Source organism: Geotrypetes seraphini, chromosome 9, assembly GCF_902459505.1.
Source record: "Geotrypetes seraphini chromosome 9, aGeoSer1.1, whole genome shotgun sequence".
NCBI lineage: Eukaryota > Metazoa > Chordata > Amphibia > Gymnophiona > Dermophiidae > Geotrypetes > Geotrypetes seraphini.
In genome coordinates, this window is record NC_047092.1 from 148467788 (window position 1) to 148492607 (window position 24820).

General features: G+C 40.1%; 1 protein-coding gene across 2 annotated transcripts in view; it reads left to right on the forward strand.

Annotated features, from left to right (window-relative positions):
* DAW1 (dynein assembly factor with WD repeats 1) overlaps nt 1-24820 on the forward strand; it is a 143009-nt gene that overhangs the window by 17685 nt on the left and 100504 nt on the right. For both annotated transcript variants that reach the window (XM_033959306.1, XM_033959307.1), the window contains exons 3-4: nt 7180-7324; nt 23309-23367. In XM_033959306.1, coding sequence (XP_033815197.1) covers nt 7180-7324; nt 23309-23367 — 204 coding nt within the window. The remainder of the gene's footprint in view (nt 1-7179; nt 7325-23308; nt 23368-24820) is intronic.

Here is a 24820-nt window from a genome sequence, read left to right on the forward strand (position 1 = left end):
CTAACACATCCAGACACTCTACTTATTATACCTTCCACATCCTCTCAATCTCCCACTTGGAGATGCCCCAGGCAACAAAGAACACAAAAGACTAGTCACAACCACGGTCCAAACAACAACAGTCTCTTTGATTCCATACTATAGAGCCTAGCCAGTGTTTCCCAACCTTTTTCTCAGACTCTCCCCATAGGATGTCAACTCACTTTTATCACTGATGGTCCCTGATAAGTGGTGAGACAGGGTTATGCCCTTCATTTACAGAAAAGATCTACACACACCATCCTCCAAGAGAGTCATGTTTCAGCTCCCATCAGAAGACTCTCCTTCATCAGGAGCTCTCAGCCCTCCTCCAGCTCAGTGCCATTGAGCAAATATCTCTGCAGGAGAGGGGCCAAGGGTTCTACTCAAAGTATTTCCTCATACCAAAGAAGACCAGAGGTCTTTGTCCAATTCTGGACCTCTGCACTCTTAAATACCTGATGAAGGAGAAATTTTTATTGTCTCTCTGGAAATCCTATTACCACTGTTAGAAAAGAATGACTGGCTCTGATCTCTAGACCTCAAGGAGGTCTACATACACATTTCCATCTTCCCAGCCCACAGGAAATATCTTCACGTTCGAATGGGAACACACCATTTTAGTACAAGGAGCTTCCATTTGGACTGGCATCAGCACCCAGAGCATTCACAAAATGCTTAGTAGTAATATCTGTACTCCTTTGTTTACACAGCTTTCATGTGTTCTCTTATCTAGATGATTGGTTGATCAAAGTTCCAACGTCTCAGCAAGCTCAACAAGCCATGATTTCAACATGACGCTTGAAGGCTGTATCATTGCACATAAAGTACAAGAAATGGTGACGTCAATAGCTCATCTATGTTCCACTCCCATCAAAGTTGTTTGCAAAGCAGCCACCTGGTCTTCAGTTCATATCTTCACATCCCATTATTGTTTGGACAGTCATTCCAGATGGGGAGTCAGTTTGGCCAAGCAGTTTTTCAAAATTTCTTCTCCACTTAGATGCCAACTTCTCGCCAGCCCTTTTGGTTTCGCCAGGCTCATGGTAGTTGTCAATAACCCTCTTCTCAGAGGCATGATCCTGGCAGCTAGGGAGTCCCATATATGAGAATATGCTGCCTTCTTGAAGCATAATTACTCACCTGTAGCAGATGTCCAAGGACAGCAGGCAAATATTCTCACAACCCTTCCACCTTTCCTAGTTGGCTTCTTAGCTTTCTTACTAAACAGGCCAATGTCAGGTAGGGGGACATCGGCACATACGCGGTGCAGGCGATCTTGGGGATTTGGAGTGACGGTGCACTTTTTGACCATGCTGGATTCCGTGGATGGCGTCGCCCTTATGTGAGAATATCTAACTGCTGTCCTCGGAAAACACTTGCTACAAGTGAGTAACCTTGCTTTCTCTGTTTATTAAAACTTGAAAAATAATTTTGTAGTAAAAGACTAGCATATTGCACAAACCATATGATTAAAATTAAACAATGGTAATCAAGATAAATGTCAGAAATTGAACTGTGCCTAGCATCAATAGCTACAACTATTACAATCTGCAGTAATTTATGTGAATTAAAATTTTGAAAACAGATCAATAGATATATAAAAAAAAAAAAAGGGTTAGGCTAATAAAAAGATTATTTATTGGATCCTAAGATGATGGATGTTCTGTGCAGCCGAGGACTTGTTTGATGAGATTACTTTTGTGTCTAATTGGAGAACAACTACCACAAAACAGGAATGGATAGAAACCTCAAAATGGTGAACAACAAATGCACAAAAACAGGTTTCCATACACAAGTATAATTGACTAAACAAGAGGAAAAGACCTCAGATGCCTGCACCACGTAGAATATGAATTCACCAAGTGGTCAAAAGCAGGACAGGATCTCAATCACTGGTCAAAAACCTCTTGTGGCTGATTGAAAAAACTTTTAACAACAATCAGCTTCTTGAATGCACTTATCTTAACTGTTGATAAGAGCCCGATGGGACCTGTTTCGCCAAGGTTTTGGCTTCGTCGGGGGACTTTTTTGAAAAACTACAAAAAAGAAAGAAAAGTGCCATGGCATATATTCATAAGGTTTAAATACAGTTGATTAGAACATTAAATTGAAATAGTACTCACTGCATTCAGTTTAACTTTCTAGCATATCAAAAAAATGGCCCTGGTGGCTGAATGAACGCCATGCATGCACATTTATAGATGGCCAAGATGACATCACATTAACAGCTGACACTACTTAAAAATATTAATTCAGAGCGGAGTCCATGTATTATTATATACTCAAACTGTTAAAGAATTCCACCCCATGCTGCTGTTAAGACCAAAAGGTTTTAAAGTATTAAGCTAAAACATCCATCGAGTTTCACACTGCAGTAACTTAATTTGGTAGTCTCCCCCCCCTCATGTTTAATTTCTCAGTCAATGCACAAGCATTTTAACTGTTTAAAATCATGCTTAAACTCTAAACAATGTTCTACTATAGGAGCACTGACTTTCTTTAACTTTAAGTTTGATTTGTGTTCATTCATTCTTGTTTTGAAAGGCTGTATTGATTTGCCTACATACACTTTCACACATGTTACACATCAGGAAATGTTGGATCTGATAGACCCTCTTGTCCACCGGATTGACAAATGTATTTCCCTGTTGAGTAAAAGAACAAATGCTGCATGAGCCACATCTAAAAAAAACCTTTCGGTAAAACATTTTTACTAACAATTGAAGAGCTGCAGATCATTGATGGACTAAGAATGTCCTTTAAATTCTTTTCATGAGAAAAGGCAATCCTTAAAGGTACATCTTGAAATGCAAGATGAGTTTGTATGATTTTCCAATTATTTCTCAAAATGTTAGCAGGGATATTACCATGTGCGCTAAACCGAACCACACACGTCTGTGCAATATCTTTAGTGTCATGTGATTCATTTTTATTTAATAATAAGTCACGATTACAATACCTTGCTCGTTTCTGTGCACATCTTAATACATTATATGGATATCCACGTTCAGTCAATTTGGTGAACAGACATTTAGCTTGAATCTAGTTGAACCCTAGTGGTCGAAGAGGTATCCAGGGTTCTGCCAGGAGCTTCTGTTCTGGTTGAGTCCAGGTCCCACCCCATATCAGACAGACTGTAAGGGGGATGATTTACCCTTACTTCCCTCCCTTCCATCCCCCTTTTATTTAAAAAAAGAAGAGGAGTCTAATTATGTCTAGAAGAAATGGGTACAATTCTAAAGATGGGATCCCCCCCAAAACAAAACAAAAAAAGTTGGACAGTTTCTTGTGTTAGTTTCGGTTTCAGCTGAAACTGAAAATTCAGTTTCAGTCAGCCTTTACCCTCCACGATGAACCCATCTTGATCAGGAAGAGGCAGGAGAAATGGCCACTCGCTTCTGCCTCTGGCATCACCACCTGATAAAATGGTGGTACCTGATCCCTAGTACTATGTCAAAACATACTACTAGGAATTAGGCAACCAAATAAGGGAAATTCTCCCTTATATGGCAGACTGATCCCTAGCAATACGTTTTGACATACATTGGGTGTCTGATACTGCCATTTTGCAAGATGGCGGCACTGGTAGCAGGAGCAGGTGGTTATCACTTCTGCTATGTAGTCAAGATTAATGTGTATGGTTTGTTGGTGCTAAATATACTGCATTTTCCAACATATAGATCAATGTGTGTGAGAGGGAGCTTGATTTGGGGAGGAAAGTAGCTTTTGCGTTTACTTGGGTTACTAGGGGTTTCTTCAGGAAAAGGATGGCCATACCCATTTAAGCAACTAGGGAAGGAAATAGTGTTGTGGTGCCAAGGTTTTTTTCATAGCCAGGGAAATTTTTTCTCGCCATCATTAGGGTGTTCAATAGTTATAGTTATTTTATTTGATATGCCGCCATAATTAACAAAACAATTTAAGTCAAAGCGGTTTACATAAGTAAAATTAAGGTATAGACAGAAGGTGTTGTGTAGAGGAACGAAGATCCCTTTTTGGTGAATAGGGGATCAGGTAATTAGACAGGAATGAGGGAAGACCAATAGACTGAATCTGGAAGGTAAGAACATTGTAGTTTAATGGTATGCCATATGTAATGGGAAGCATGTGTTCCGATTTAAGCAGAGGAGTAATATGGTCATATTTAGAACGATGGTAAAGAAGACGAAGTGCAGAGTTCTGCACAAGTTGAAGACATCGAAGTTGGTACTGGGGAAGCCCAATCAATAGAGAATTACAATAATACAACCTAGAAATAACTATAGCATGTGAGAAGATCCGAAGTGAATTGCGACTTAGGAATGATTGAACAGAGCAAAACTGATGAAGTTTTAAGAATGAGGAAGAAACAAGATTAGAAATGTGTAAATGAAATGAGAGTGCGGTTTCTAGAGTAACTCTAAGAATCTTAATCGATGAAGAATACAACAGAAGGGTACCTTTCAAGGTAAAACAAGAGATAGCAGACATGCTTTTTGTTGTAGAAAAGATCATGGCAGATGTTTTTTGTGAATTTAGTTTTAATCTAGTTAAGGTTAACTAGTCTGCAACACTATCTAGTTTTTGATAGATCAAAGAATAGTCATCAGAACAGCTAGAGTTGAATGGATAGAGTAACTGAATATCATCAGCATAAATGAAAAATGTAAAACTGAGGGGCTGAAGCAGTAATGTTAAAGGAGCAAGGAAAATACAGTATTGAAAAGTGTAGGTCCAAGAACAGAATCCTGAGGAACTCCTAACCTAATTTAAGCTGATGAGAACTAGAAACAGTGCCAGAATAGGGAACAGAATAAGTCTGATCAGTTGGATAGGAACAGAACCATTGTGAAGCTTTATCGGTAACATGCAACTCTTTTAGACAATCTAGTAAAATTGTATGGTCTACCAAGTCAAATGCTGCAGACATGTCCAATGAAAAGAGAGCAACATCACGATTTCTATCCAAAATTGATCTTACATAATTAGTTAATCCCAGAAGTGAATGCTCTGAAAAGTGATATGGACGAAAACTCATCTGAAGTGGATGGAGGGCGTTAATTTGGTCAAGATAATCAGACAGTTGTGCAGCTACCACTTTTTCAGTAAGTTTGGAGAGATAATGCAAATTAGAAACATGTCTGTAATTATTGACCTCTGCAGGGTCCAACAAAAGCAGCACTTGGCACTTGTTGCCTCCGCTGTTTACAAACCCCCCCCCCAATTCACCACGCAGAAACCACCATCTTATTGAAAAGAGATAATTTTTTATTGAAGAGTGGAAATAATAAAGGCCGCATTCATAGATAGAAACATAGAAGATGACGGCAGAAAAGGGGCATAGCCCATCAAGTCTGCCCACTCCATTAACCCTCCCCTAACAACGCCTAAGGGGTCGCTCACAGGTGGTATCACCTCTATACTGCCCTCATAAAGATCCGACGTGGGCATCCCATTTATTCTTAAAATCTTGTATGCTGCTGGCCGCGATCACCTGCTCTGGGAGTTTGTTCCAATGGTCTACCACTCTTTCTGTGAAGAAGTACTTCCTGGTATCCCCATGAAATTTCCCACCCCTGATTCTCAGCGGATGTCCTCTTGTGGCTGACGGACCCTTGAAAGAGAAAATGTTGTCTTCCACCTCTATGCGGCCAGTGATGTACTTAAATGTCTCAATCATGTCTCCCCTCTCCCTACGCTCTTCGAGAGAGTATAGCCGCAATCTGTGCAGCCTGTCCTCGTATGAGAAATCCTTAAGCCCCAAGATCATCCTAGTGGCCATGCGCTGAACTGACTCAACTCTCAGTACGTCCTTACGGTAGTGTGGCCTCCAGAATTGCACACAGTACTCCAGATGAGGTCTCACCATCAACATTGCAGCTCTGAATGCCATAGCAATAAATAACATCATCACACTTTTAACTTGCAAAACCATACAACATCGCAGTCCACTGTACAACTTGAAGACAGCAACCACGCGATAAGCATCACCCCCACTCCTTCCCATGTCTAAAGTTCTTTCTTGGTGGGGGGGTGCTATTCTAGCTGCCCCCCCCCGTGCACGCCATCCCCTATCCCGTGTAAGGAAGGTGCCCTTTACATGCTAGCCTCCCTGCCATCCAAGCGGGGAGACATTGTTTCGGTCATCTGCTTCTTCAGTGCTATGCTCTACCTCTCTCTAATCTCACCCTATGTGCTGGTGTGTGAAGTGTGTGATGCCTCCGCTCTAAATCTATAGCTGCGACAGCCTGTGTGAAAAGAGGGTCTGGGGAGGATTTCTCCTACCCAGCGTGTCAACTGTCTCTGCCTCCCGGCGCCCCATTGGCCTACCCCTTTTTTCCTGTGACCCCCTCCTCCCCTTAGCCTGCCTCCATTCCCCAACTCACTCCTACCCCCCTCCCCTCCAGCCCACGTTGGCTCGTCCTCAGCCGTTTTGTCGCCGCTGCCCACCCCACGTGAGGGGGTTAGGGCGCTCTATCTTTTAGGAGCTTTAAGCACAGGAATTACAGTAGCATGTTTCTAACTAGAAGGAAATATTCCAAAATTAAGTCTATCGGAAACCAAAGCCTGTAATGGGAGAAAAAAATCTGATGTAGAAAATAACAACAGATTACTGTAGTATTGTGAGTGTTTTTTTCTGTCCATGCACATCTTTTAATGCAGCGGTTATGTACATGCCATTTGTTTACTGTGTGTATTAGGAACCTGCGCTGAAGCTCTGCACAGTTCTAGCGCACAGTTTATTATGTTGATCCCTGTCTTTATTTTATTGCATGATATTGTCTCCCTTTGATTCCTGAATTTTTATAATATTGCTTTTTATATAATTGCTATAATTTATATAATTGTTTTTTATTTTATTTAGACTCTCTATACCACCTTTACAGAAGGGCAGGCTATTAAAGGTCTCTAAGGGCTCTTTTTACTAAGCTGCGATAGCGTTTTTAGCGCACAAAGAATTTTAGCGCACGCTAAACCCACGCTACGCGGCTATAACTAATGCCAGCTCAATTCTGGCATTAGCGTCTAGCGTGTGCGGCAATTCTGCGTGCGCTAAGCGCACGCTAAAACCACTATCGCAGCTTAGTAAAAGGAGTCCTAAATTAAACAGTGGAGTAAAAGTTCTATATTATTGCTGTTCCTGGTAGCATTAATGCATGGCTTTTCTTATACTAATAGCACAGATATAGACAAGTTAGTTGAAGAAATCCGAAGAGCTGAACCTCTAGTTACCACTTCTCGCATTCAACAAGTCAAATATTTAATAGTGAGATTGCAAGAGAAGCTTAGCCAGCAAGATGATCACAAGTTTTATCTCTTTAAGGTAAGGATTGTGTTTAAAATATTGTTGTTTGTTGAATGTAATATTGACTTTTTACAATATTTAATGACACTGAGGATCACTAACAAATTTCTGTAATTTTTCTTGTGCATGTTAATTTAAGTTAGTATTCACATTACTATGGAATAATACTAGTATCTACTTTCCATTCTTAAGTTATTTTTTTAATTTCCTGGTTTTATGTTATTTAAAGATATTTTATGTAAAAGTAAATTTTTGTACAATCTCACTCAATTCCTGACAAGTGGGTATTCGGTCCCATCTCGCGAATTCTCTTGTAGGAAGCCTCATTAGCATAACTTTCTGCTTCTCCTCAGACTGCCTTCCAACCTCTAACTGCCTTCTTACAAACAAGACAGCAGGAGTTAATTTTTGCGCTAGTATTTATTTTTTCTTTAACTTCAGCATTTTCGCTGCTTCACGGACTTCGTGCTGCAGAAGATTCCTGGCAAAGTCTGCTTCCACGGGGTTGGCTGCTTTGTAGTGCACCCACCTACCTGGACAGCCTGCAGTTTTAGTTCAGAGCTTGGAGACCATTCCCTTGAGAGCATTGCTCATCCCAGGTTCGTCCGCTAGTGAGTTTGAGCGTAGGCTTCGTGACTCCATGATTCTGTAAACCAGTGTCTCTCAAACTGTGTGCCGCGGCACAGTGGTGTGCCCCAAAGAAATTTTGGGTGTGCCACAAGAGATTCCAGAATTTCACTTTATTTTTAAGCATTCCCTTCATAAGTATACACTAGAATGATGAAATGTATGTTGCATATGCAAGAGTCTGTCAAAGTAATGAGCGTTTGTGTGCATAAGGATACAACCTCCCAGATTATTTGATGTGATTGGTCCTTGAAAACTAACAGCAAGTGAGGTTTTTTTTTTAATGCAGTACTTATCCTAACTTGAGCAACAAAGCAATCGCTTTACTACCGTTTGGATCTTCTTATCTTTACAAACTTGGATTTTCAGCTCTGACGGAAATTAAATTAAAAAAAAGAGAATGACTGCAGATGGTGGATGATGAAATGCGTGTTTGCTTGTTGACTATCGAGCCATGTTTTGAGTTAATTTACACTCAAAAATAAGCACATCCATTGCATTGATTAGCAATTCTATCTACTTTAGTTTCACCATTGTTACAATTACCAATACATAGCTTAAAGAACTTTAAATAAATAACTCTCAAATTTAATTTTTTGTTGGTTTTACAATTTCAATTATAATGTGCCGCAAAAACATTTTGCTTCATTTAATGTGCCAGAGCTAAAAAGAGTTTGAGAGACACTGCTCTAACCGGTGCCCATGTCACTGAAGCAGTTTAGAGAATCGCACCTTAGCACTTTAGCCTGATCACAAAGATAGGTTGCTCTGTTGCCTGTCTTTGCTGAGGGATTACTTGCCATCAGCTGATCATGGATAGGGAATCCCCAATCTGCTGGTCCAGCAGGACTCCCCTTGCTTTGGAGAGTGCTATTGGCTCAGCTGATTGGGAGGATAATACACCTGCTGCAATCAGCTGAGCCGACTGCACAGAGGATTCCAACCCCCCCCCCCCAACACACACTGCCAAAGTCGGCAGGAGGGATGCCCACTCCCTCCTGTTGCCAGTCCCTTTGATCCCTTAACCCCCCCAAATCCGAAATTGGCAGAAGGGATGCTTACTCTCTCCTGCTGCTAACCCCATCGATCCCCCGACACCCCCAACCGCTAACACCCCCCAAGAGGAGAGGGATGGAAAGAAGAGAAATGGAGGGATGTTGGATCTGGGGGTGAGAGGGAGGGAGATTATCAGTCCTTTGTGGAAGGGAAAGAGTATGGGATTTGATATACTGCCTTTCTGTAGTTACAATCAAAGTGGTTTACAAGTACTTATTTTGTATCTGGAGCAATTGAGGGTTAAGTGACTTGTCCAGAGTCACAAGGAACCGCAGTGGGAAATAAATAAGTAAAATATATTACCTTTATTTGTGTGATTAATTGTAATAAAAATTTTAAATGAAATGCAGCTCTAATTTAAAAAATAACCAGTGTGTGTTTGCGTGCACTAACAGGCAAAATGCCATGAAACGCTTTAATTTGTTAGGGCTTAACACCCTTTAGTATAAAGGCCCCTAAATGAGATCTGTTTATATTGAGAGCCTGGTTAAGACAAACACATTCCAGCTGCACTTCAATAGAGAGAATAATTTTGCATCAAGTGTTCATTTAATTATAACATTTAATTTGAATTTAATTTCAGAATTCTATAGTAATTTACTGGATGTGTAAATTATACAGCATATATTTTTGTGATGTGTAAAATATGTATATAATCAGTAGGGGGCACAATTTCACAACTTAAAACAATTGAGAACAGCAGGGTAGTGATCCATCAGAGCAAAACAAAATTCAGATTCTGCAATTGTTCATTGCTTTAAAGTGGCAGTAGGAAAAACACCATTTCTTTCTCCAACAGTAGTATGTATGAAAATTCAGTTGTTATGATTACAGAACAGTCTCCTGTACTTGTCTTCCTTACTAGGCTGTTTGATGTCCTTGTACTTAATAAAGAGACCCTTTTATCAAGCTGCGTTAGAGTATTAGAGCACTTACCTTGCTAGCCCGCACTTAAAACCTCTAGCGCAGCTTGATAAAAGGGGGGAAGGGGAGCATTTTCCAAATGGTACAGAATGGAAAAAGAGTATATTTTGAATAAGGCCCATTGTATAGGTGATGGGTAGTGAGTGACATATATTAGCTTTTTAAAAAAAAAATCTTTATTCATTTTCAATCTTACATCAAGTGTACATACATCATGACAATAAAATTAACATATCACTAGACAATCTTTCTATTTTATCTTATAAAATATAAAATTACCACCCTCCCCTCCCATCTTTTTATTTTATTAGCATTTCTTCTCGGCTACCATAAGGCAGAATATTTACTGCCAGTGGAGAAAAATATACCTCAGTGATAAAGTCTCATAAAATTAATTGTTGCAAGACAGAGGAATTAAAAAAAAAAAATGTTGTTAAACTAACAGCTTAATGAAAATAGACATTTTATTTTTTAATTATATTGCTGAGCATCAGTATAGCAGTATGCATTTATTTTAGTGTTATGCTAGATATGATTACATAGAGATGCATGTGTATTCTTTTTTATTAAATATCAGAAATATCAAAGAAGAAACAAGTTAATTTAATCATGCATTTTTAATGGATATAACTAATGGGCAGACTGGATGGACTGTTCAGGTCTTTATCTGCCGTCATTTACTATGTTAATACATAGTAACATAGTAGATGAAGGCAGATAAAGACCCGAATGGTCCATCCAGTCTCCCCAACCTGATTCAATTTAAATTTAAAATTCAAAATAAAAAAAAGGCTATGTGAGTAAATTTCAAAAAGTCTGGGGACCGTTAACAGATTTCTGTAATGAATGATTAACTTTTCCCATGATAAGATATTTGAATAGAGGGGAATGGGGTGGGATTTATTTCTGATTATTACATACTATATCAATATTTGAATGAATTTACAATAAAGTTGATTTTATGTATTATTGATTGGGAGGGAGGGAGGGGTGGGGGATTATTATATTCAATAAGAATTATATAAATTTAGATTTCTTACATAATATTATAACTTTATATAATATTAATTTTCTAAAGAAATGTTAAATTTGATGTTAATATATGAGTTAATCAAGTGTGTATATTCAAGTTTCTAATGAGTTTATTTGGAACACTTGTTGTAACATAAGAAAATGAATAAAGATTTATAAAACAGAAAAAAAAAAAAAAAAAATTTTTCTTCTTAGCTATTTCTGGGCAAGAATCCAAAGCTCTACCCGGTACTGTGCTTGGGTTCCAACTGCCGAAATCTCCGTTAAAACCTACTCTATCCTATCTAAACCCTCCCAGCCATTGAAGCCCTCTCCAGCCCATCCTCCCCCAAACGGCCATATACAGCCACAGACCGTGCAAGTCTGCCCAGTACTGGCCTTAGTTCAATATTTAATATTTTCTGATTCTAGATCCTCTGTGTTCATCCCACGCTTCTTTGAACACAGTCACCGTTTTCCTCTCCATGTGCTTCAGACCTATGTTTCCTCTAAACCAGGGGTGTCAAACTCAATCACATAAGGGGCCGAAATCTAAAACATAGGTTAAGTTGCAGGCCAAATTTTTTATTAATATACTTAGATGTCCTTTTATTAAGGTACGCTAACTGATTTAGCACGCGCTAAAGATTAGCACACGCTAAATGTGCACCTTAATAAAAGGACCTCTTAGTCTTAGTAGAAGTATAGGGTTACAACCTCTCCAACCCCAACCCGGCTCTATGATGTAAACAAAATAAAAAAGACTTTTCCTCTTTCTTTTAGGTCCTAGTTCACGCTTGCTGTCTAACACCAGCTCTGGCAGGATACACATTTCAAATCTGACATATTGTAATCACAAAACAGAAAATAAAATTATTTTTTTCTACCTTTTGTTGTCTGGTCATTATTCAAATCATGTTGGTTCCAGGCTCTGGTTGTCTTCTGATAACTTGCTTGCCAGGGTCTTCTGCCCGTTTGTCATTTCCTTCTTTCTCTGTGATAACCATCCATCTTCCGTCTCCGTCCTCTCCTTCCATTTCCCTTCCCTCCCCCAGAGGTCTGGCTGAGCCCCTGTCCCCGTTCCTGCATCTGGGCAAGACCCTGGAGGAGAACTGGAGAGCGATCACCTCCATCCTCACCAGCATCTCCACCATCTGCATGAAGGATGTCTCCTCAGGTCAGAGCGTGGCAGATGAGAGGCGCAACGCATCCTGTGTGTGAACCTACAGCCTGTGGTGCTGATGTGGCGCTTGTAAAACGTGATGACATGTGTGAGCTGATTGGGTAAAAAAAAAATGTCTACCGGCGGGCCAGCTTAAATACATATTATTGTCTTGTGGGCCAAATATTATTACACCGAGGGCCAGATTTGGCCCATGGGCCAGAGTTTCATAACTCCACTCTAAACCAAGCACTTGAGCAATTACATGTACATTTTACATGGTTGTTACACAGTCATTCAAAAAAATACTCACTCGACCAGACTTTCAAACAAAATTAAACTATAAAAATTAATTAAACTAAATCAATTACCATATGTATGATGGTTGGTTATGCTATAAAAGCATTGCTAATACTAGAATCAAAAAGGGTTGGTTTAAGACTTGGTGCTTACACGAAAAAAATTTGCATGCACCAGGCTACTTCTTAGAGGGAGCACAGCTTCAGATATAGAATTAGGACAAGAATACATTTTTTCTTGACATGTAGGACTTCGTTAAGAAGTTGCATTGTACAATAGAATTATACATGTTCTTACTGAAGTTAGACAAAGGGATATACAGGATGGGCCAAAAGTAGGTACACAGTATTTATTCATTATTTCTTTTTATTGTACAGGTATTGAATAGGTATAATACAGTACTGAATGATAGTCAAGTAAAAGTGAAACGATGTAACTGCACGGTTTTTGTTCTCTTCTATACCTATGTCTGAAAGATAATCTAATTATCTTCCTAGATGGTGTAAAAACATAGGCAATTGAATCTTTGGGAAGGTTGTACCAAAAACAAATCGAAATGGAAGACTTTATTTGTGATTTATAAACAGTTGCACAAAATATTGTCCCTTATTATTATTAAAAAGATTTAAATATAAAATCATACATGTTCGAGGCTTATGCAAAATACAAATGAGGATACAGTCTGTGGGGATGGGGCAGGGACTACTACTACTATTTATCATTTCTATAGTGCTGAAAGGCATATAGGGGATGGGGTAGGGATGAAGATTGAGCCTGTGGGGATGGGGGCAGAACCCGAGGCAACAGGGACAAACTTTGTCCCTGTGTTATTCTCTATTCTGCACCTACGTAAATGGTCTCTGGATGATATGCATATTGTAATGAAGCTAAAATGCATTGGGACTTGAAATCAACACAGCAAAATGCCTCTTTACATTACATTACATTACATTAGAGATTTCTATTCCGCCATTACCTTGCGGTTCAAGGCGGATTACAAAAGAGTTATAAACGGGGGGTTACAATGGAAGATCATTGGAGATTTCTGGAGGAGGTAAGGATTAGGATAGGTAAAATCTGTGAAATAGGGAGTAGATGGGAGGACAGGAGGTAACTGATGTTAAGACTGTTTCAGGGATTTTTTGAAGAGTATAGTTTTTATTTCTTTTCTGAACATCTTGTAGTCTGGAGTGGTTATCAGTAGGTTGGCGATTTGGTTATCTAATTTTGCTGCTTGAGTGGCTAGTAGGCCATCGTATAGTTTTTTCCGTTTGGTTTCTTTGATTGGAGGGTGTGTGAATGGGGTGTGTGTTTTTCTGTGTCTGGATGAGGTTGTTTGGATAAGGCGGTCGTTCAGGTAGGTTGGGCCGTCTCCGTTTAAAGACAAATAGTAGGCAGTAGAATTTAAATAGTATTCTTTCTTGAATCAGTAGCCAGTGTGAGTTGATGTAAGCTTCTGTGATATGGTTGTGTTTTCTTAATGAGTAGATGAGTCTTAGAGCTGTATTTTGGATTGTCTGTAGTTGTTTAGTCATTGTTGCAGGGCAGGGGAGGTATAGGATGTTGCAGTAATCCAGAAGGCCTAGGATTAGGGATTGAACTACGAGTTGGAATTGGATTCTTTCGAAGAATTTTAGGACTTGTCTTAGGTTTCTCATAACTGCAAAAGATTTCTGTATTGTTTTGTTTATTTGTGGTTGCATGGTGCAGCATCTGTCTATGTTCATTCCCAGTAGTTTTAGGGTGGTTTGAATGGGGTAGTTGATTGAGTTGATTTCTATATTGGTAATGGTTAGGACTTTGATATTTTCGAGGAGGATGAATTTTGTTTTATCTGGGTTGAGTTTCAGTTTGTAATCTTTCATCCAAGTCGCTACTGCCTCTGGTATTCGGTGTAGTGCATTTTTCATGATGGTCTTTGGATGGTCAAAAGGTATGAGAATGGTAATGTCTGCGTAACTAAGAGGTTAGGCCTAGATTATCCAGGTATGTCCCAAGAGAGGCAGTATATAGGTTGAAGAGGGTTGAGGATAGTGGGGATCCTTGTGGTACTCCGCAGGGGTTGGACCAAGTTCGGATTTTACTTTGTCTGATTTTACTCTGTATGTTCTAAATTTTAGGAAGCCTTCAAACCAGGAGTATACTTTATCTGAGATACCTATTGCGTCTAGAATTTGCAGTAGGATGTTATGGTCTACTAGGTCAAATGCTGCGGTTAGGTCCAGTTGTATGAGCAGCATTTTTTCCCCTGTGCTGAGATGTTGTCTGGCTGTGTCCATAAGGGAGCTTAGTAATGTTTCTGTGCTGAAGTTGGTTCTGAAGCCTGATTGCGTGGGGTGAAGTATGTTATGATCTTCTAGATAGTTGATTAGGAGTTTGGCGACTAGTCCTTCTGTTAGTTTGACATATAGGGGTATTGAGGCAATGGGTCTGTAGTTGGATGGTTGGTCTGTTGGTCCTTTTGGGTCTTTTAGGATCGGGGTGATGATGATTTCACTGAGGTCAGTTGGGAAAAGGCCGTCTGTGAGCATGGTTTGTATCCATTGTAGAAGTAAAGTACGGAATTTTGCGCTGGAGGTTGTTAGGAGATATGGTGGGCAGTGGTTGAGGTCACAGGATGCATGGCTGTATTTTTTATAGAGTTTATTGAGTTCGGACCATTGTATGTTGGGGAATTGAGACCATATTCTGTCTGCTGCAGTTGATTCTTTTTCTGTTGGATGAATTGTGAATTCGGTTAGGTGGGATGAGGTACAATTGAGGGTGGTTCTGGCATTTGTGATTTTGTTCTTGAAGTGTTCTGCTAAGAGGGTGGCTGAGGGGGGTGTGGTATTGTTGTTGGTGGTGTAGGGTTTTGTATCTGTTAGATCTTTTAATATTCGGAATAGTTTTTTGGTGTCTTGGGTTTATGTACCTATTAGGTTAGTGTAATATATTTTTCTCTTATTCTTTAGTTGTAGTTTGTATTGTTTGTTAGTTTTTTCGCAGGCGGGTTTTCGTGTGTTCTAGGTTAGATTTTCTCCATTTTCTTTCTAGTTGTTTGCATTGTCTTTTGAGAATGAGTAGTTCGTTGTCATACCATTGGTCTGATCGTCTGCTGGTTCTAGTTTTGGTTTGTAGTGGGGCTAGTTCATCAAGGATGTTGGTGCTCAGATTTCTTCAATGTGAGATGAAGTGCTTGGGGGTCGCAGTCCTGGACTGCTTCATCTATTCGTGTCTAGAATTTGGTTGGTTCGATGCGTAAGTTACTTTTTTGGATTTTGGTGCGGTTTTGTTTTTGTATGCTCATTATTGCCCAAATTGAGCCTCTGAGTTCTCAAGCAGCCTCTGCTCAAGATAGAATTCTGTTAGGTTTATTTCATATATTATTGAAGCCATAGGTGACTCCTTTGCTTTTGAGTCTCCATTGGCTCCCGGTTTATCTCAGAATCCAGTTTAAATATTTATGTATTATTTTTAAAATTTTATATGGTATTTTTGCTCCTCTTGTTCCTCTTCTATGGAATGTTTATAGATTTTCATATGTGAGAGGCTCTCATCGATTTAAACTTTCCCTTCTAGGAAAGGAATTCAAGGAGTCAAGAATTTTAGCATTTCTCTGATGTGTAAATTTCCCCAATTATGGAATGAACTTCCTCTAATTTTGAGATGTTCCAGCTCTCTGCAATCTTTCTGTAAATCTTTAAAAACCTTTTTATTTTCTAAACATTTTGAAAACGAATTCTCTTGTACTTTAGCTTATTTTTTTAACTTATTGTTAACCATGTTGAGCTTCCTTTGGTTGAAGACCCGGTATATAAAGTTAAGTTTTAGTTTAGTTTAGAACAGGGGAGGCCACAGGGACCATGGTCTCCCCCAAAATTGGCTATCGGAAGTATGGCTCTCCCGACTCACCCACCTACCACCTCCCTGCTGCTGTAATTGAAAATCTTTGGGCTGCCGGCAGCATAGCAAAACGAGCCTCTCATTGTCGGCCTCTCCCAGAAGTGTTCTTTCTGCAGCGATGCTGACTGTGTGGGAAGAGGAAGTGCTGCAGAAAGAATACTTCCAGGACAGGCCGACAATGGGAGGCTTGCTTCGTTATGTCACCGGCTACCCAAAGATTTTCAATTACAGCGGCAGGGAGGTGGTAGGTGAGGGGTGTCTGGAACAGGGGAGAGGTCTTACCACAGGTTCCAGCTTGGAGGGAGGGGGACTAGGGTTGGGAATGAGGGAAAGACAGATGCTACATGGGGTGAGGGGTTGGGAAAGCAAGAAGAACAAATGCTGCATGTGCTGGGGGTTAGGAAGGGAGGAAAAGAGAGATGCATGTTTGGGGTGGTGGGAAGGGAGGAAAAGAGAGATGCTGCTGGTGGGTGAGGGAAGAGAAAAAGAGAATTGTTGGACAATAGGTGTGTGGAGTGGGAGGGAAAGAGAGATGGTATACATGGGGAAAGGAAGAAAGAGGGAAAATTGTTGGACATAGTGGTAGAGAGGAGGGAGGAATAAATGTTACACTGGGAGAGAGGAGAGATGACTCAAAGAAAGGAGCGATGTCAGGATTCCGGAGAAGGGTGATGGAAGGAGGGAAGAGAGAGATGTCAGACTACTGGAATGGGAAGGAGAGACAGATGCCAGACCAGGGAATGGAAGGGAATGAGAGAGGAAAGATGCCAGACTGCAGAAAGGAAAGGAGAGTAGGAGAGAGATGTTAGAGCATAGGAAAAGGGAGGGAAGGAAAGAGAGATGCCAGATCATGGGAGAGGAGAGAGAGATTCCAGGCTATGGGAAGGAGAGGAGAAGGATGCCAGATGATAGGAGTGGGGAAGGGAGAAGACAGAGATGTATGACCACGGAAGAGGGAGAGAGAGGAATGAAGTGGTGCACAGGAATGGAGGGGAAGGGGAGACAGAGGGAGGAGATAGTGCACAGCAATGGATGTGGCAGGGAAGACATAAAAAAATGATTCTTATGGATAGGTGGGAATAGGGGGAGAAGAAAGAGGGAGGGGATGGTACACATGGATAGATGGGAAGGGAAGACATGGAAAAGTAGATAGATTTTGAGAAGAAAGCAGAAAAATGGAAGTAAGTTGAATGTTAAAAGTTAATGCCAAAGATGGATGTAGGGCAGAAAGAGAAGAAGGAGCGAAAACAGCAAATGGATAAGAAGGCCCTGGAAACACAGTTAAGAGCACAAACAGAAGGAAGTACAACCAGAGACTGGGAAAAGATGTTTAGAAAAATAAAATCATCAGACAACAAAGGTAGGGAAAATGATTTTATTTTCAATTTAGTGACTGAAATGTGTCAGTTTTGAGAATTCATATCTGCTGTCTATAGTTTGTACTGTTCAGGAAGAAATTGATTTCTTTCTATTTCTCTGGTGTACTGCATGTAGATTCTGGCATCTTAGGGTTTCGTTTGTACATATTAGTACTTTTAGGGCTCTTTTTACAAAGCCGCACTAGGACCTTAACGCACGGAATAGCGCGCACTAATTTGCCGCGTGCGCTAGCCACTATCGCCTCCTTTTGAGCAGGCATTAGATTTTCGGCTAGCGCATGCTATAGCGTGCGCTAATCCAGTGCGTGCATTAAAACTGTTAGCACGGCTTAGTAAAAGGAGCCATTAGTCTGTGGTCTTGTATTTGCATAGGGATTATCTGTGTTCTGCATAAGTGTCCAAGGCCAGGTGTTCTGGTAGGAATGAATGTTGAGAAGCATACAGTATGTTTTGTGTAGTTTAATTTTGTGGTTAACCATTATGTGTTGTTAATAAGATTATATTATGTGTATATATTGTGACAAACCCAGCATCAGCTCTAATTTTGCCCCTGGTAAGATCCGGATTCAGAAGAGCTGACCAGGTTGATTCTGGCGGTCAACTTGAGGCTGACCTCTCTTGCCCCTATATTCAGAGCAATAATGGTATGGAACAGAGGCAGGCAGACTGGCAACATCAGCCTCCGGGCTATAGGGCAGCTAGAGAAGCCAGAAGGAATGTAGCTGCACTGAGTAAACCCAGGCAGAGAAAGGCTGCTTTAGAACCAAAGCCCATCCCCCGCTACAGGCTGAAGGGGATTGGCTCTGAGCTGCTTAAGAGCAGGCTGAGGCAAGCAGCAGGAGGAGGAGGAGGAGCGAGTGACCAGGGTGAGTCACACCCACAGCCAGGCAGGGCAGGAGCCATGGAGCCAGGCAGCAGAGCCAGAAGTGCCAGATTGGCCCATGCAGGAGGTGGAAGAAATCCTCCCCACCTCAAGCTTTCAGATTCCTGATTGTGTGGAAAGCATGGAGGTACAAGTTGCTGGTCCTGTACATGAGAACCAGCTAGAACTTATGGACACAAATTGAGCCAGGCAGTGAGTAGCTGGAAAGCAGTGAATGTGGGTTTTTTTTTCCCCCTCTGCCTTTCCTTTTGTGCCAGAAAGCCTGAAGAATTTGCCATTTGCTTTTGAAGCTAACTAATAGTTTGATTTCAGAAATTGACTTATCTGAATGCTGGCAACTGATGTTTTTTTATAAAAGTAAAGGTTGAAATTATAGAACCTGTGAACTGTTTGAATGAGTTTGTTTGGAATTTTGCAAACATACTGTGGCTACCTTTTGCTGGCAGCTAATCACCTGATCTCACACAGCTGCCTTGCCTTCCTGAAGGTAGCTGAAGAGACCGGGGTTCTTTGCAAGGCAGTGCTAGGGCTTACTGCCAAACAAAGTTTCTAACCTTTGCTGTGACACAAGTTTGTTTAGTCCCTGTCTTGACTGCTGGAAGTTATTTATGTTTTATGCTTCTAACAAATACTGTTGAGAAGAAGTTTGAGTTATGTTTGAATACCATTATAAAGCATATTGCTGAATCAGAGTGCAAGAACTCTGGCAAGATAACCTGTATGGGATTTTTGCTTGTATATTTTGATTTTCCCTTTTGTTCAGCTGAATTTATTTTGCCAATATTTGCCTTTTATGTTTCATCTTTTTGGGACCACCAAGGTCAGAATAAAGCTTTGATTCTTTATTTAAGAATGCTGTCTGAGGAGTGATAACTTGAAGCCTATATTGACCCTTGCCTCCCAAGCCTAAGCAGGCACCTAGGGCTAACTAGAAGACCTGAAGATACCCTTGTTATAGGGGACACGCCAGAATTCCAGTGTTTGTCACAGATTAGCTCTGCTCTGAGGAGTGTTTGTGACAATATGAAAAAGGAATGGAAAAATGGTATTACAATTAGTACTATTAAGGGGCGTGGTTTAGGACAGAGCTTGGGTGGGGTTTGGGGCGAAGCTTTTGGGCCCCCCAAACAAAAAAATGTTCTGCTGCCTATGATTGAAGCACCTGCTAGTTTTACTAGCTTGCTTGCCTATCTTTAGCCACTGGTATGCTACATCTTGTTGCACAGGTTTGCACTATTCCTAGTAAATTATTGATAAACTGTAAAATCAAGATGAGACACATCTGTGTTCATAAATGTATCTAAAATGAACATATTTGCCATAGTGGGACAAATAGACAGTCCATCAAGCCCAGTATCCTGTTTCCAGCAATGGCCAACCCATTTCATGAGTACCTCGCAAGATCCCAAGGAGAACCAAATTTTATGCTGCTTATTCTAGGAAGAAGCAGTGGATTTTCCCAAGCCATCTTAATAATGACTTATGGACTTCTCTTTTAGAAAATTATCTAAACCTTTTTTAAACCCTGCCAAGCTAATTGCTTTTACTACATTCTCCGGCAACAAATTCCAAAGTTTAATTACCTGTTGAGTGAAGAAATATTTTTTCTGATTTATTTTAAATCTACTTACTTAGAAGTTTCATCACATGCCCACTATTGGAAAGAGTAAATAAGCAATTCCCATCTACCCTTTCCACTCCACTCAGCTAAATTGTAGGCTCCCTTCTATAGACAGTTTAAATCTTGAAAGAGCAAAATTTACTTAGCTAGTCTCCATATAATAATAGCCTTTTATAGTTCTACAGTTTTGTAAGCTTGATCTTTCTGCTCTCTGGCAGGCAGAGCAGGGTCTGGCTTAGTTTCCATTCTCTCCTACCCTCTCCTCTCCCACCCACCTCTAGCTCATTTCTTTACTTATAGTCTTAATTTATTGTCAGTTATTTTAATTAGGACAACAGGAGAACTCTTCTTTGCTGTTTCACCGATTGTCTGCCTATACAAGTTCTGGTAAGCTGGATTTCTGTTTTCTGACCAGCCTTTGAGTGTCATCAGAATGGGTTTAGCACTTAGTTTGTGGGGTCCCTATAGCACTGTTTTGTCGTTCAGGTTTCTAATGTTTCTTAACCTGTTCTTTCGTTTTGCATTGTTGCTGTTTTGCATTTGTTGATATGAGCAGAATTGATTTATTTGTCGGGGAGTTCTCCCCATTCCCCTCTCTCGTTGTTGTCCTCTACAGATGTTCCTAGCTGCTTTTAAACTGACTAAGGAGCTAGGATACTAGCACAGTGATGAGATATGAGGGGGTAGGGGTTTAAGTCTCTGAAATTCTGAGGCTTCCTACAAAGTCATAGCAAGTAGAGGGAAATAACCCACTGGTCCCGGAATAAAGTGTGGATTTACAAGAAAGAAGATTAGCAAAGGTAAGAACCTAATCTTTTGTTCACTCAGAGAATAGTTAAGCTCTGGAACGCATTGCCAGAGGTTGTGGTAAAAGCGGATATTGTAGCTGGTTTTAAGATGTAGCATGAAATGATTTTATAATTCTGATATGATCTTAAAATATGTAGCCTGAAGTGATTTTATAATTCTGCTTGGATTTAAAATGTTTTTATAATTCTGCTTGAAGTTATGATGGTTTTATAATTCTGCTAGGATTTAAAATGTTTTTATAATTATTAATTTGATGGATTTAAAAGTGAATTTCTAATGTAATGTAATTTCTGACTTGGTCTTTGAGCCAGCACAGCCATCTGTTCAGAAAGGTGTTAAATACCTCATTCAATAGAACACAAAAGAAAGGACTGAGCCATCTACCTTCAGAAAGTGTTAAGTACCTGGCCAGGGTGGATTACAGGATGTAGGCCAGAAGACCAAATTCATCTCTGGACTACAAGAGCCCATCACACCAAATTAATCTCCAGTCTGCAAGATCAACAAAAGCTCTTCACACCATTTTAAGCTGCTCAAAGAAGATTTGATCAGATGACCTCATCTGCCTAGAACAGAGGGAAACCACTCAGACATAGATTCATGCCACATCCAGTAAAGACAGTAACAATACTCTGTATTGGGACATCCTTTTAAGCCATTGTGATTTAGTCATAACACCACCTGGGAACAGAGAAAAAGTCTGAACTGCTCTGCATCCTGTGTCCAGAGACCTAGGATTCTGTTTTTCAAAAACAGGTTTCAACCCTATAAATATGAAGTGGAATCCTTTCTCAGAAGGGAATATGCTCTCTCTCCCTCTGGAACTAGCCTGGATCAAGCTACAACTCTTCTTCCCCCCTGTATCACCATGCTGCTTCACTAGGCCATGCGGCCTCTGCTCCATTTTAAGGACTATTCACATTGTCAATAACTTTTTGAAACCAGATAAATTAATCCTTCTGCTTTAGCAGCATTTGTCTTGTGCAATCCTTTTGTCTTGGCTCAAAAGGTCCCAGCTGTAACAGCTTTACCTGCTTGATTAATGCTTTTAAATAAATTTTCAGTTTGCTTATAAATGTTCTGAGTCTTAGTTCTTGAATAAATATTCACATATATTATGTTTAATTATTATTACAGAGCTATGTTTTAATCAAGCGAGCTAACTTTCCCCAAATTAATAGTTATTTATAATATATCTCTCTCTAAGCCAGAGAGATTATATTGGTGGAGTTCTCTTCATTTAATAATACTTTTTATAACAAAGAAAGACATGGGGGAAGCCACTGCTTTCTGTGGATCGGTAGCATAGAATGTTGCTACCCTTTGGGTTTTTGCCAGGTACTAGTGACCTGGATTGGCCATGATGAGGACGGGCTACTGGGTTTGATGGACCATTGGTCAGACCCAGAAAGACTATCATTATGTTCTTATAATTTCTCCCCTGAGCTGCCTCTTGTCCAGGCTGAAGAGCCCTAGCTGCTTTCCTCATAGTGAATTTGTCCTATCCCTTTTATCATTTTCGTCACCCTTCTTTGTACCTTTTCTAATTCAGCTATATCTTTTTTGAGATGCAACAACCAGATTATTTACCTGTTTATATTTTGCATATATTAAGCAGTGTATACCTTTCATTATTCAAACCTATTTATACCATCCTGATATCACAGTGGGAGCTTCTCCTTTCCATGGTCCTTGCCTTCACCGGCACTGCACTGTATTAAGTTACTGTGAAGAGTACAAGATGTGCCATATACTTCTCCAACTTTTTGGGGCCAATATTCAGTGCTATTTAGACGGCTAGAAACGACTCCTAGACGTCTGAATAGCAAATAGCCAGCTACTGCCGATCCGCAGGGGATAGTTGGTTGTCTAATGCTGAATATCCGTCTTAGCGTTTTGGTTGGTGACCAGCTATGTCATGTGACATAGCTGGTCACTGCAAATATTCAGCTGCTTGCTGGCTAAGTTTGGTACCAAAAACAACTGCCTAAGAGAATGGTATTTCTTTGACTTTTGAGACCTAGTCAGCCAACCACTGAATATTAGCATAGCCGGCTGTGTCTTGGCTAGCCAAAAACAAACTGGAAATTCAATGCTGGTGGCTGGATATGGCAGGGAGGCCTGTGATTCTGCCCCGACAAAAAAAAATGTCTGAATTCAACAGTAGTTTCATACAATAAATTAAACTGCTCACAATCCTCCCTTCCTTCTAGTTGAAGTAATTTGATTGTACTGGTTTCTATGAGAATAAGGACAGTGCAAATTAAATATTGTGGAGAATCCAATGAATTCTATCAGTTTTGATTTTGTGGTTGAAATCAATGGTTTGGTTCTGTTTTTTCAGGTACTGCGAGCTCATATATTACCATTGACCAATGTGGCATTTAATAAGTCTGGCTCTAGGTAAGTTTAGAGCTGAAACTAATTGAAGAATTTCATTCTGAGTTTTATGTTTTTATTAAAAAAAATTCTGATCAGAATGTGGGAAAGCTTAGTTTGTTTTACTGTAGGCCCTGAAAATTCATCTGCACTACATGCCCCAGTATATAATTCTATGAGAGTACCCCTTTTTAGTCACCCATTGTAGTTCAGGGAGTGCCAATTTTATAACATTTGAATGCATTGATTTGTTTATAGAATACCAGTGTAGACTGGAATGGACATGCCTAAGTTCACAATTCAATGTATATAACTCATAATATTTCATTAGCTACACACATACATTGGAGACAACCCCATGCCCTTCTTGTCCATGTGTAAATACCCCCCTTGCAGTTATGCACTATAGCACTTTTGCGCTTCTTTATAGAATAACACATAGTACACATATGTGCGCAAATGCCAGCTGTCTGAGGACTTACGTGTGCATGGTTCACATAAATGCACCCAGTTAGAATTGCCCTCATAGTCTTGTTATTTAATTTATTTTCAGCATTTATAATCCACATAAAAATAATTCTAGGCAGAGTGCAATAAGAGAAAAAATATACAATAAACCCTTTACATCAGTAAATATCATTACATCACACTCACTTTTTTTCCTTTAAAATAAACAGTGGTTGGTGTCTCCTTAGCCATAGTGGCTAAGGATGGGCAAAGAGTCTTTTTTGTTTCCTTGGATGGCAACTAGAATAATGTAAATAGTTGTTGCGATCAATGGGCTTAGTAAACACTGTGGTAACTAGCTAGGAACCTTCTTTGTATATCCAAACATCGAAAAATGATATCCCAGTTTGATGAAAATTCATAGTAATTTTAAAATTAGTATCCCATGTATTTAACCAATTCAAAAATTGTTCGAATTCTGATTGAAAAGATCATCAAATCAAAAAGATGTCATCAATGAACCATTTGAGGTTAATGAACCTAAGCCATAATTTGAAACCTCCAGGTTAAATTATTTTTGTCAAATTTCAGTCTGACCAGGATAAATCTATCATGCATCTAGTCTCTCAGTGGGTTCCTCCTGGGCCTATGGACTCTTATATATCTACATTTAGGGATTTTTTTTTTCAAATTCTTTATTCATTTTTCATCTTACATCAAGTACACAACATTACCGTATTTTCACGTAGATAACGCGCACCCGTGTAAAACGCGCACACGGGTATAGCGCGCGGGAAACTGTAATTTATGTAAAGAAATTTTATATACCGCGCACACCCGTATACCGACTCTCCCGTCACCGCCCGACTCTCCTTTCGCCCGCCCCGACTCTCCTCTAGCCATCCCGACTCTCCTTTCGCCCGCCCCGACTCTCCTCTGGCCACCCCGACTCTCCTTTCGCCCGCCCTGACTCTCCTCTGGCCGCCCCGACTCTCCTCTCCCCCTTGAAGTCCTGTCCCCATCCTGAAAG